The sequence below is a fragment of the Citrus sinensis genome, chromosome 3 (assembly GCF_022201045.2).
Source record: "Citrus sinensis cultivar Valencia sweet orange chromosome 3, DVS_A1.0, whole genome shotgun sequence".
Taxonomy (NCBI): Eukaryota; Viridiplantae; Streptophyta; class Magnoliopsida; order Sapindales; family Rutaceae; genus Citrus; species Citrus sinensis.
In genome coordinates, this window is record NC_068558.1 from 36,997,876 (window position 1) to 37,012,504 (window position 14,629).

At 31.3% G+C, this 14,629-nt stretch overlaps 1 protein-coding gene across 1 annotated transcript; it reads left to right on the forward strand.

Moving 5' to 3' along the window:
* Positions 1 to 11,197: 11,197 nt before the first annotated feature.
* Positions 11,198 to 13,171, forward strand: LOC102614257 (probable pectinesterase/pectinesterase inhibitor 20). Its single transcript, XM_006478702.3, has 2 exons — positions 11,198 to 12,224; positions 12,465 to 13,171. Exons 1-2 carry the CDS (start codon positions 11,198 to 11,200, stop codon positions 13,154 to 13,156), a joined length of 1,719 nt encoding a protein of 572 aa, XP_006478765.2. The 3' UTR covers positions 13,157 to 13,171.
* The last annotated feature ends 1,458 nt before the right edge of the window (positions 13,172 to 14,629 follow it).

Consider the following 14,629-nt stretch of genomic DNA (forward strand, 5'->3'; position numbering starts at 1 on the left):
AGGATAATTAACCTGAGCTTGGTTAAACGTTCCACTAGTGTATCGACAAATTTCATTTATATCTGTTTTAAGTATTGCTCCCCAATATAAGTCAGACGCATCTGTTTGTATTACTAATCTATCTTTTTCATCTGGTAGTCTTAAAGTCGGAAGGTTTTTACATTCTTCTTTTAAATTTTTTACAGTTTCTGTATGTTCCTCATTCCATCCCCTAGTATTATTTTTTCTTAATAATTTTTGGAGTATATTTCTCTTTTTTTATAGGTCTTTTATAAATCCTTCTGCATAATTCAAACATCCCAAGAATTTTTGTATTTGTTGTTTATTTTCTAATTTATCTGGAAACTCAATTATTTTTCTTCCTATATGGCTCTGGAGTTTGATTCATTGTTTATCAAGTATCATTCCTAAAAATTCTATTTTCTTATGCTCTATTACTGCTTTTTTACTGGACAGTACTATCCCTTCTCTAATACATGTATTAGCAAATTCTTTCAAATGGTGTCTATGTTCTTCTATTGTTTCTGAAGCTATCAATATATCATCAACATAGACTATAATGTAATTGTAGTCTTTAAATATTTTATCCATCCTACTTTGAAAAATTTGTGGAGCATTTTTTAATCCAAAGGGCATTACTAACCATTCATTATGACCCTGTGGGGTACTAAAGGCTGTGTAGGGGATACTATCATTTTCCATCTTTATTTGCCAAAATCCTGACTTACAATCAAATTTTGAATAATATGTTTTATTTTTTACAAGATTTATCAGTACTTCCTTATTTGGGAGAAAATATCCATCAAATTTTGTATATTTATTTAGTTCTTTGTAGTTTATTACCATTCTCGCTTTTCCTCTAACCTGTTCTGCTCTTTTCCTAACCATAAAAGCTGGACTATTATGCGGGCTATTACTATTTCTAATAAGTTTTAAATTTAATAATTCTTTTATTTGGATTTTAAATTCTTCTCTATCTTCTTCTGTATACATCATAGGTTTTAGTCTTATAATCCTATTTTCAATTAATTCAATTTTTGCTCTAGGATGATCTGGTTTCCATAATGCTAAGGGATTCTCTTTATAAACTTGCTCAAGCTGTGATTTTATTGTTTCTAGTTGTATATTATAACTTTGTCCTTTTTGTATTAAATAATGTTTTTCATAAATATACTTATCACCACGCTGGGCTGGCTGAACTCTATAGGGCTTCAATTCGCGAGGTATGCGGAGAATATGATTACAAGGGGTTTTTAAAGTGATCATATAAGGTGTTTGTTGATAATATTGGAACTGTTGGATGAAGTCATTTCCTAAAAGGATATCACAATCCATATTATTGTATTGGAATATTTGGTTAATACGTACTACTTTACTTCCTAGTAAGATTTCAAAATTTAAAATAGATTGATTGACATGTTGTTTATCTCCTGTAATACCAATAATTTTTAATTTTCCATTAGATTCCCATTTATTAGATAAAAAGGATTTCATAATAGTTATTTCACTACCAGTGTCTAACAAAGCACAAGTATCTATATCTTTTTCGGTTATGTTTATTTGTATATATACAGACATAGGGTATTTTACATAAGCTTGTTTTAACATGTGTAACAAATTATTGTTTGTCCTTGGATTAAGAAAGTTATCTTATTAGGTTCAATTTTGTAATATTCTAAATCATTTAAAAAACTATTTCCTAGTACTATATGTTTTTCAGGGTCTGTAGTCATGAATGAATCTATATAGCAGGCTACTATTATTCTAAGTCCTTCTATTATTATAGGGACTTTAACTTCTTGTTTACAAATATGTTTATTCCCATTGAAGTCAGTATACTCATACGGAACTTCCTTTTCTTTTACTAAGAGTCCTTTATTTTTTGTGTGATTCATATAATTATGGCTTGTGCCAGTGTCTAATAGTATAGGTACTTTTGTTGTATAATCTATTCCATTAAAGTATTGTCCAAGTATTTTTACCACATTATTTGTTGGTACCGATTTAATTATTTGCTTATCAGTGTTTAATCTTCTAGAAGAACTTCCTCTTATTAAGGTTCTTCCAGCAAAGCTTATAGGAATAATGGAATTTTCATTACTATTATCTAAAAATTGTTTTTTATCATCGATATTTAATTCATAATTTATAGGGATTTTGTAATCTTGGATTACTGGTTCTATAAATGTTATGATATCTTCACAATCTTTATTTATCTCGATGTAAGGTTTATTACCATATATTTCTCCGTAATTTGAATTACAGAAACTATATAAAGCTGAGTAATGTATTGTCATTATTCTATTACCTTCTTTCATTAAATTTTTCTTTAATAACTTAAAATGTAAGCTTAATGTTTCGTCTATGTTCTTATCTTTAATGTGTACACAATATCTAGGGTGACAAGTAAATAATAATTTAGTATAACATAAATTTCCTTCTATTGTTCCAAGATGTCCTATCTTAGGATCTGTAAATCTTTGATCATGCAATGATAATACTATTGGGCTATCTATTCCTTCTTTAAAAAGAGATTTTATTAAGATTTGTATCTCAGCGAGATATACATATTGAATTTTTTCTTTAGTTGACTCATTTTTTATTTTTCTCAGTGCTAGTTCTATGGATCTTTTATTTATTAAACTAAATCTAATATTCCCTTCAGCTTGTGTAATTGTCACAGCTTTTTCTTGTTCATAATATTCATGTAATATTATTCGTTTTCTTTTAAACATATCTCTAAATCTATGGATTATTCCATATTCTGGTTTTTCCATATTTAATTTTAAAAGTTTATTATATTTTTCTTTGTTAAAAGTAGCAACAAGGCTGTATCCACTTTTGTTTTCTTCTTTTTCTATTTCTTCTATCTCTTCTATTTTTTCATTATCTAATAACTCTTCTTTATTCTGATTCATTTTCAGATTCTTCAGCCATATAAATTTCCTCTCCTATATAGTCAGATAAGTTATTTATTTCCTCTAAGTCACTTTCTATATTTTCAAAATCTTCTTTTAAGAGTTTAACTTTTTTCTTTCTTGTACAATCTGTACTTATATGCCCTATTTCTCCACAATTCCAACATTTACATTTGGACTTATCTAATATTTTTCTCTGGTTTTTATATTTTCTTTTATAATATTTTCTTCCTGATTTTTTATATTTTTTCTTAAAATTGTTATATTTTTTATATCTCTTTTCTTTATTATAAGATTTCCTGCGTTTTTTATGAGGTACATAACATCCCCATTGGGTAGGCATTTCTGTCTTTTCACAACATATTTTTGTTATATTTTTACTCTTTTTTATTAAACTTCTTTGGATACAAATTTCACTTAATCTTGTATTTAAAAATCTGATCCTAGATCCTAATGTATCTGGGATTCTACTATCACTTTTATTATTATATTTCTCATATTCATTTATGAAATATCCATTCCATGGATAAGGTAATTTAGAATAATACAAATTTTTATAAATGTTTTGGTCTTCATGACTCATGAATTGTGTATAATAATATTTACTAAATTCACATGTATATTCTTTTACAAAACACATATTACAGATTGTCAGGTTTATTAATTTCATTCTAGCATTTAATTTATCATATTTTGCTTCATTTTCTGTATTTTGTAACCAATCTTCTCCTAAGAATTCACTAGCAATGTATTCGATTATTCTCTCTATTCCTAATCCTTTATCTTTTCCTAATGCTATTTTGGTTGAATCTTTTATTAATTTTTGTGTATCGTCACTTAATCCTTTCCACCAATTAAATACATTTCCTGTAAAACTTGCTATTAGTATATCTGTTAATATATTTATTTTTTCTTCTTCAGTATCTACATTCCAATCATCTTTGGATCCATTGAATATAAAAAATAATTTCATTTGCATTCCTCATTCTACTAAAGCTTTTCGAGGGTCTATTTTACAATCTAAGTCTAAAAATGTACCTGCATTGCTTATTGGCATCAAATGGTCATTATTAGGTTGGTAATCTTTTTTCCAAGGGGTATTTTTAACGGGCGGATAGTATTCATAAAAAGGTCTATTTTTCTTTTTATTTGTTTCATATCTATGGCTAGGTTCTCCAATATCAGGTTTTAATTCTGGACCTCCAGCAACATTCATCTTTAATTGATATTCTTTTTCAAATTCTTCTAAATCACTAAGGTTAATATCACTAAATTTTTCTGTTAATTCTTCTAATGTATTTTCCATTATTCTGTGTCACTAGGTGTATTTTCTTTTATCTCTAATTTTTCTTTTCCCTTTTCTTCTCTTTTTAATTCTGCTTTTAACTTTTCTGATTCCTCTAATATTTTTGGATACTGGGTTTTTATAAACCAGTCATCATAACTTCCTGGTTGAGGTTTTGTCATATGTTTTTCAATGCTTGTCCCTATTATTCCTGATTTTATTATTTCAAGTTTCTCAACTTTTTTATTTTTCTTTCGGCTTATCTGAATTGTTGATAATTCTATTTTTATCTTTCCTATTTCTTGTTTAATTTCTCTCATTTCTTCTTTAAGATTTAAAAGTATTTCTTTTAATTCGATTAATGTAGTTTCCATAAAATGTAGGGGTGCTAACAGATATTTTTACTTTTGAGTGTATGTTACATCCAACGTAACATAGGGTTAGCCTTTAATAAATTATAAATATAAAACAATTAGAGTTTTTTTTTAAAATTAAGAATCAAATGAATTTAAAAAACTTACGCTGATAAAATATATTAAAAGATTCAATTTCAATTTTAAGTTTACTTTTATTAAAAAGTCAAATGTGCTTATTACGAGTATTTTCACGTATTGTGTTTTAACTTATCTCTAATCATGCTGTGCTTTTAAAGCCCACTTGCCTAAAACGTGCTTGTGCCATGTTGTGCTACACGGACACGTGTTGCCTAGCCTGTTGGCCATCTCTACTTATCAATCGATTCATAATCATAACCCTTCGAACACAAACAATTTCTATTTGAGCCCCTTTAATTGTAGGAGTACATCGTGGATTTGTCGATTATGCTGTGGTCGGAGTCGACTCAATTTCTCAAGGGAATACAAGTTTACAACATTCACCAAAAATTTGGCATGTACATAAGTACAAACAATTTGACATTTCAAATTTGATTTTCACTCTCTCTCTTAAATTCAAGCTAATCATTTCGGCAAAACAGAGCATTTGTACATCAATTTGATTTCCATTGAAACATCAGTGGCGTGCTCAACTGTATTTGTAGGATGTTTTCACAATTTTGATTTTTTTTTAAAAAATTTTTGTGATCCATCGTTATGCTAAATAGTGAAGTTGGTATTGGTATCGTGACATTTTTTCTTTTTTCACATTTCAGATGATTTTGATATTGTTGAGGCAGATGCCTTACGCTTTAGATTATGGCTTGCTACTAGCAAGTTGCTAGTGAGATTTGTTTATCTTTGCTGATTGTTGAGTCGGATTCGTTGCGGATTGTACAGTTTGTACTAGGACTAACGTAGTTGTTTTGAATTACTTCAGTTCTGTAGTGTATGTTGTTATCAAAACATGATTTCAGGATTAGAGATGGGTCAAGAACTTGTAATCACACAGCGGATGTATTGGTTAAATTTGCTCTCCGTTGCTGTGAAAGTAAAAGAAGAGATTCCTTTATTCGTTTATTTATTTTAAATTTGAATAGAAGAAGAAAAATATATTTAAGACTACTTTTTGTTTTGCAATGTCTGCTTTCTCTAAGATTATCTGTTATTTTTCAGTGGATCTCAAGGAATAAAAAAGCAGCCTTAGCTGAGATAACTGATGTCAAGAACGGTTCTATAAGCTGTATGTCATGAACATAGATTGCTTCTCGCTCCAACATGGATTCCCTGTAATTACGATGAGGAAGCTGTGGACGAAGTTATTAAGTACGTGTTAGACATAGTAATACCAGTTCAGATGGAAAAAGCCTTCTATGCATTGAAGGGTACAGCTTGTTATGTGAATGACGCTGATATGCAAGGGTTTGTGCATGCATGCTTTCATTGCAGGTGGTGAGTAGATCAAGAAGGCATGTGGAGAAGAAAAGGAGTAAACTGCAGATAAAAATGTGAGCTTAAGTGTTCTTCAGCAATACTTTTCTGGGAGTTTTAAGGACACTGTAAAAAGCATTGCGGGTGAGATTTCATGTTTAATGAAAGTTTATGCAGGTTCATATGTTTATCGGGATTTGATTTTTTATGATAAATTTATTAAAATATTTATAATTATCTTGAAAAAACAGTCATTGTAGTGTAGAACAGAATCATTGCCATTGTTCATTTGTTTTGCCACTGTAAATAACAGTAGCTAACCTTTTGAAAATGCAAACAGTTCTTGACTCTGTTTGAGGAAGCAAGATGGAATAAAATTTGGCTCCGCAGCATTTGGTTTTGTGGCAGCTGGTTCAATAATTCAAGAATTTAATGCTCGAAAAAGTTCACTCCTGAAACCGCTGCCATGGGTTCTTATTACGAAATGGAGGAAAAAAATTGCATCTGAATAACAAGGAATTAGAGAGTTCTGAATGTCACTTTGTGTCTCAGAGCTGAAATTCCTTGGCCATATGGATACAAGAATGGACGGTGATGATGGAATTATCGAACATAACCATCCTACTACTTCGGGCATGACAGACGGATCAACGGCTCTGATGACATTGGTCTAAAATAAACGTAAAAGCTACTTATAAAGAAGATATTATCACTTCAAGTTTGATCCTTCCACAGGGTGTTTCGAACTGTACGAGGAAGTTGCAAGGAGGCTCAAACTGCAAAACGGAACATTTCGGCTCAAGTATTTAGTCATCGAAGAGGAATGGTGATGCTTGACAGTTACTCGGATTTGCAGGAATGCCTCGAGATATTGAATTCCGTGGGCATAAGACGTATGAAGTTCTTTGTTCAGGATTTCTATTCCGCTCTGGGCAGCTCCGGTAGTCGTAATTGCTTCTCGGCAGGCGTTTTGTAGCTAATGGGATGAGCTCCAGCTTTCATACAAGGTGACATTATCCCCATGGAGGTCGCAAGTGGCCATGGTCCTTCGAAAACTTACAGATATGTTTCCAAGTTTGGTTACAATCATGAACTGATATCTGGTTGAAAAATGATGAACGGTGGGAGGCATCCGTTACCCGGAAGAGTCAATTAAGGGGGAACATGATGTTTAAATTACAGTTCAAATATATGGTAATGTATAGGTCTGTATACGTAGAAATAGTAATAGGTGTAGAATAGATTCAGGTGCTAAAGTCTCTCTCTCTCTGTATATATATATAACAAAAAATAAATAGATAAAAAAGGAAGACATAATGATTTATAATTTCAAAATCTCGTATAAAAAAAGAAAATAAGAACAAAAACGGATATTCCGAATGAAGTATAGAGATTTTGTTTCTTCCTTAGTCTAAATGTTCTTTTCTTCATGGTGAATGGAGATTGCTAGTAATTATATTCATTTTTTTCTATTTTACCGCAAAATCGTTTTACCAAAACATATGTGTCACCACTATATATTTAGTAAGAATTCATCGGTTTGTTCCGACACAAAATTTAAAACATGTTTTTATTTTTAAAAAAAAACTTCAAAGCACATTTTGACTAATGCATGTTTCATCCATATAGATGTCATATTTACTACTTACATCCTTATTAGATTTTTAATTATGTGTTTAATTAAAAATATAATATAATTTCAGAAATTTCAAAAACAATATAAGACACTATAACTATAAAATTCATTGATTTATTTCTGCACAAAAAAATTGGTTTCTAAACTAACAGCAAACTAATTCAATTTTGGAACTAGAGGAAAGTACTAAACTTTTCATAATCAATGAGGGGCCTAAAGCAATCTTATTTTGAACACTCAAATAAGACACTTTCACAAATTTATAGGAAGTAAAATCTGATTTGAAATTGTTCTTAAAAATTTTTTCAAAGCCGGTTAGGCCAGTGCCCCCGAGTGAGGGACTTAGATAGGTGTGGGAAAATGAATAAACGAATCAAATTCTGATCGAATTTGTTGGAATCAATCGCTTGGATCATCGTATGCTTGACATGGCTACGCAAGACTATAGCCTTACTTGGAATGGTCGAGCGTAGCCACGGGCTTGCTTGGAACGGTCGCATGCAACCATGGGCTTGCTTGGCAATGGCGGTGCACAGCCATTGGTTTTGCTTAGCATGGCGCGCGTGGCTATGGGCTTGCTTGGAATGGCCTCATGTGGCCATGGGTGGGTTTGCTTGGCATGGCCGCGGGCTTGCTTGGAATGGCCACACACGGCCATGGATTTTGTTGGACATTGCTGCGTGCGGCTATGGGTTTTGTTGGGCTAATTTTGATTTAAAAGTGATTGTGGAGTTGTTAACTGTGAGACAAAGGAAAGAAAAAAAATGACAAAGAAGAAGACGAACAGGGAATGGAACGAAGAAGACAAAGAAAGAAGAAGAGACAGAGAAAAAAAAATTTCCTTTTTTTTTTATAGATTTTGAGATTTTTATTTAAAAATTTATAATTTTTATTTAAATATGAGAATCTTCATGGATTGTGGGTGAGATTTTCTTTGTAACTGTGTGTAGAAAGAGATTTTCAGGTGGTTTTTGGTTGGGTTAATATGAAACATTCTTGCTTTATGAGATATTATTATTGAGAATTTGATTTATTTTAAAAAAAATAGATTGAAGGGTATTTTTGTCAATGATGCACATAAAGTTTGAATTAGTTTTATTTTAGAAATAGGAGGGTATAAAAGATATATCTATCCAACATAAGTATAATAGTAAGATAATCTATTTTATAATTAACAAGGATATTATTGTATTTTAGTGAGTTAACGTCAATCAATGGTTAAATTTAACATATTTTAGGGGACAAGTTGAAGTTTTCATATTTTTTGAGGGTAAATTGAAGTATGTCAATCTAATAAGGAGGTAGGATGAAATTTACCCTCTTACAAGATGCAAACTTATTATCATTTATAATTTCTATATTAATCTTAAAAAATTTTATACATATTTAAGTATAAATAAGAAATTTAATTAAACGAATAATAAACCAATGGGTCATATTCAATTTGTGTATGACCCATTTATTAAACAAATTCTAAATAAATAAATGAATCAATGTTTTGAAACCTAAATTCAATTCGTTTAATTAGAGAATCGAATCAAATTCACCTATTTATTGAATGAATTAATTTTTTCAAACCAAAATCTATTTAATTCACATTGAATCGAATTGAATAAACAAATTCTGACCTAAACTACCACCCCTAGATTTAGACGTCCTTTCTCCTTGAATAATTAAATTCTAAGCAAGGGGTGTAGATGACTTCAAATCATGCACACCTTCTGCTTTTGTGGTGTTCTGCCGCTTGCTTGATTTTCACTTCTCTGGGCTTTTGTGATAATAGCAAATGTGTCTTTTATGTGTAATGCACCCCCTTTTTATAGTCAATGCCTCACAAAACAATCCTAGTAGAGGTGTGCTAGGATGTGCCTTCTAAAGAATCCATATTTTCATAAATATTTAGGTGTCGTTTTTTTTTTAACTTAATGACTTAAAGTAACTTAACTTAATTAATTAAGTTAATTAAAAGTGTTTGTTTTTATAACTTAATGAGACTTTTTAGATAATTTTGACTTAATAAAATAAGCCAATTTTTTTGGCTTTTTACTTAATGGAGAAATTTGAATTAAGTCAATTACTTACTAATGTCAAAAATATCCATGTTTTATAATTTATTTTTCATGTCTATCCCAAAACTCACCCATAGACATTTACCCCACATAAAAATATCCATGTTTTTTCTTTTTTATATTATATACAATAAAATTTGAAATTTATGGTATTTTATATATTAAAATTCCAAAATAATTGTGTATTCACTTGAATATTGTTTTACTTATAAATGTTAAAATATTGTGGTATTTAATATATTATTTATTTGACATTCAAATTTAATAAGGATACAAATGTAAAAGTACATATTTTCAGCTTTTTCAGTTGAAAAAAATAAACAACTTAATACTTATTTTCCAAGATTCAGATAAAAAAACAAACATATTATTCAGATTCAGACATTCTGATCTATTAAGAACTCAGACTAATTCAAGTCTATTCAGATTTCAGATAAAAAAACAAACGCCACCTTAATATATCTTATTTTATAACTCTTTGATATAAAATTAATGCCTCTAAAAATATATCCATATTAAATGCTCAACAATAGACAAATTCCTGATTATAAGGAATTAAATAATAACAATTTGATCCATGTATATATAGGCTTCATTCCAGGCAGCCTTTGCATGAAATTCCTCTCATGCACGCCACTTTGCTTCTGTTGCCTCAAAAAATTATATTCCCAAGTGATCCACATGATCTAAACTATTATAGTCAACTGGAAAATTCCTAAGAAATAAGGAATCACAATTTGAGCACGTATATATAGGCTTTATTCGAGGCAGCCCCAATCTAGAAACACACTTACCATTGCCAATAAGAACATCTTCCATACGTCCACGGATTGGTTGGATTCACTAAAATTAATGTCTAATAAATTGGGTACCTTAATAAGATGTGATCACTAAAGTCTTTAAGTAAATATGGTTTATGCCAACGGGATTACTAGCTACGAAAGAATAAAGATAATGACGAGATTTTTTAATTCTGATATGCCCTCGTGCTCGGAATATAACCGATCAAATCTTATGAAACCTTGGATCATAAGAATAATTACAATAAATTAAGTAAATTAAACCAAAATCAGGTATTGTGAATAACTTGTGAGAGAATGTATGTCAGGCAATGAGTGGGAGAACTTCGCCCAAATAAAACCTCAAAGGAATAAAAGGAATAACATTTTTGTTTCATTGTTGCGAAATATCAAACTGCCCAAATAAAACCTCAAGGAATAAAAGGAATAACATTTTTATTTCATTGTTGCGAAGCATTAAACTTTTGATTATTATTATTATGCTTTTTTTTTTAAAGTCTTACAAGTTGACTTCCATATTACTATTTTTTATAAAGTCTTACAAGTTGACTTCCATACTTTTGTACTCATCACAAAATATTAAGCAAAGCTACATTTGCCTCCTATAAATTCGTCAAACTTACAATAAATAACACCCAAATCATTCAAATTGAATCTCTTTCCCTCGTTAAAGCAATTAATTTAATGGCTTTAAAGCTCTTCTTTCTCAAAACATCACCTATACTCATTGCTCTTCTATTCTTTGCCTATCCATCTTGTTCGGCAGCAGATGTTGATCCAACAACTCCTGTCCCGCCAGAAACCATTTGCATGTACACTCCAAACCCTTCCGATTGCAAATCAGTGCTTCCTGCTGCTTCCCCTAACCAAACCGCAGATACCTACACCTATTGTCGCTTATCCATCCGCAAAGCTTTAACTCAAACTCAAAAATTCCTCAACTCAGTTGACAATTATCTTAAATCCGGATCCACATTATCAATCGGTGCAATCCGAGCTCTAGAAGATTGCCGTTTACTAGCTGATCTTAACATGGACTATCTTTCAACCTCTTATCAAACTGCCAATGCCACTAGCCAAATTCTGCCTGCCATCCAAGCGGATGACGTGCAAGCTCTTCTTAGTGCCATCTTAACAAACCAACAGACCTGTTTCGATGGCCTTCAGGCCTCTGCTAATTCCTCCGAGAGCATAAACAATGGCCTCTCTGTCCCTCTACTTGAGGACATAAAACTTAGCAGTGTCTTGCTTGCTCTTTTCAAAAAGGGTTGGATTGGTGATCAAAAGAAGATAATAACTTCATGGCAGCCTTCTAGCACGCAACGTCTGGTGGGTCAAAACGGACGTTTACCACTGGTAATGTCTGACCGAATACGATCAATTTACGAATCTGCAGTAAGAGGGAGAAAACTCACAAGTACTGGTGATGGTGATCAAGGCGTCTTGGTGACCGACATTATTACGGTTGCTCAGGATGGCTCTGGAAATTTCTCCACCATCACTGATGCTATTAATTTTGCTCCAAACAATACTAATGTTAGCAATGGGTATTTTTTGATTTATATCACCGCGGGTGTGTATCAAGAATACGTATCCATTCCTAAGAACAAGATCAATTTGCTGATGATAGGAGACGGCATCAATCAGACAATAATCACAGGCAACAGAAGCGTCGCTGATGGGTGGACTACTTTCAATTCTGCAACCTTCAGTAATCTACCTACCTACCTATATATACATATATATATAGAGCCGGCTTTCAATCCGGGACAAGTTTACAACGTTATAAACTGGAACACTTTTCACCCTATTATAACGTTGTAAACTCGTCCTAGATTTTAGTACAATTCAAGTTTTTTGAAATTAAAAAATGTTTACATATATATATATATATAATTTGAACCTAATTATTCTAATGAGAACTTATAAATATATTGATTAATCATTGTAGGTGTGGTGGCACCAAACTTTGTAGCATCGAGCATAACTTTCAGGAATACAGCTGGACCAAGCAAGGGCCAGGCTGCGGCACTTCGTAGTGGGGCAGATTTTTCTACGTTTTATAGCTGCAGCTTTGAGGGATACCAAGATACTCTATATACACATTCTCTAAGGCAATTCTACAGAGAATGCGACATATATGGCACAGTTGATTTCATATTCGGAAACGCTGCCGTTGTACTCCAAAACTGCAATATATATCCCCGGCTGCCACTGAATGGACAGTTCATCGCCATTACCGCCCAAAGTCGGACCGATCCTAACCAGAATACGGGCACGTCCATCCATAACTGTACGATCACAGCATCCGCTGATCTTGCTTCGAGCAATCAAACGGTGCAGACATATCTGGGGAGGCCTTGGAAGGAGTACTCTAGAACTGTTTACATGCAATCTTTCATGGACAGTCTGATCAACCCAGCTGGTTGGCACGAGTGGAGCGGCGATTTTGCACTAGCTACGTTGTATTATGCCGAGTACAATAACACGGGGCCAGGATCAGACACTACCAATAGGGTGACGTGGCCTGGTTACCACGTCATCAATGCCACAGATGCAGCCAATTTCACCGTTTCTAATTTCTTGTTGGGGGACAATTGGCTACCGCAAACTGCAGTGCCTTATACCGGTGGCTTAATTTAGTAATTAACCTACTCATTCCGTGTGAAGCAGTTTTACATATATATATATATATTTTTTACACTATGATTTATTCTGAAGTTGATCGTGAAATTATATCGTCTTTGGCATGCTTTTTGAAAGGATGGCTGTAATAATAAAGCTAACCCTGAAAAATAAATTATGGCTCAACTTATCGCGTCCCTATGTAGAGAATACTTGTTCCTAATCCCTTTGATTCTAAAACTTTTGTAAGAAAATTTCATTGATTGAGATCTAGCCCCATGACAAGGAAAATCTGTAATGTCCAGCGGCCACAAAACTGTAAAAGAGTGCCCATGAGTGACAAAGATTTTAATAACCAAAGTGATTGCGCAAATATTTCTTGAAGCATCAAAATTTTCGCGGATTTCCTTCTTCCTTAGTTTAGATATTCCTTGTCTTTATGGTGACTGGACATCGTTAGTAATTATGTTATTTTCTTCTAACGCAAAAATCGTTTTACCAAAAGCAAAATAACCATATATGTGGTACGATCTTCTAAAAATTCTTTTTTAGATAATTTTATTCTTAAATTATCTTTATCTCGAGTTGTTATCATAGTTTATTTTTACTAAGTAAAATGTAGCTGTTGTGTTTACATAATTAAAAGGAACAGAATCTATTGTGTTCCTAATCTTTAGGTTGTTGATTATAGAGATTTGGGTTTTCTTGAATTAATTCATTTAACACTTATTTTTTTATTTTGTTTGATTTCCCAGACAATTAGCTTATGTAACAATATATCATTAATTAAATTTCAAGAACTCATCAGTTTATTCTCACAAAAAAATTTAACGCATATTTTTTATTTAAAAAGGGGAAAAAACCATAAAAGCATATTTTGACAGCAAAGAAAATGGCTCATGTACTGAAAGTTGTGCCCAGTGTAGCACACATGCTATGCACTAGAATGTAGTTTTTATTTACTTAATTTTTTTAAAATTAGAAAGCATTTATTTAGTTAAAATCTAAAAGAATTTGAATTAATCTGAATTCTTAATAGACCTGAGTGTGAATTTGAATTACATGTTTTTTTTTTGTCTGAATCTCTGAAAATAATTACCAAGTTATTCGTTTTTTCAACTTATGATATCTAAAATCAATTAAATTTATATTTGTTATATAATTTTAATGCTAAACAAATAACAAACATCTTAAAGAACATAAATAATATAGCATTTTATTATAACATACATTATGTTTAAATAAATACAACCCTTTAGTACCCTAAATTGGAATATGTTGATCAAATTTATTGTAGTTTATGGTGTTTTAGGTGAAAAGTATTCATAAAAATTTATAAATACAAATTATGTTAATTAGAAGAAAATAAAATATAAAAACTAAAATAATCTACTAGCTACTATATTATCACAAGTTATAGAGATGAATAATAATACTAATTAGTAAGTTTAATTTAGGTAAAATGATAATAAATTAATTTGAATTGGATAT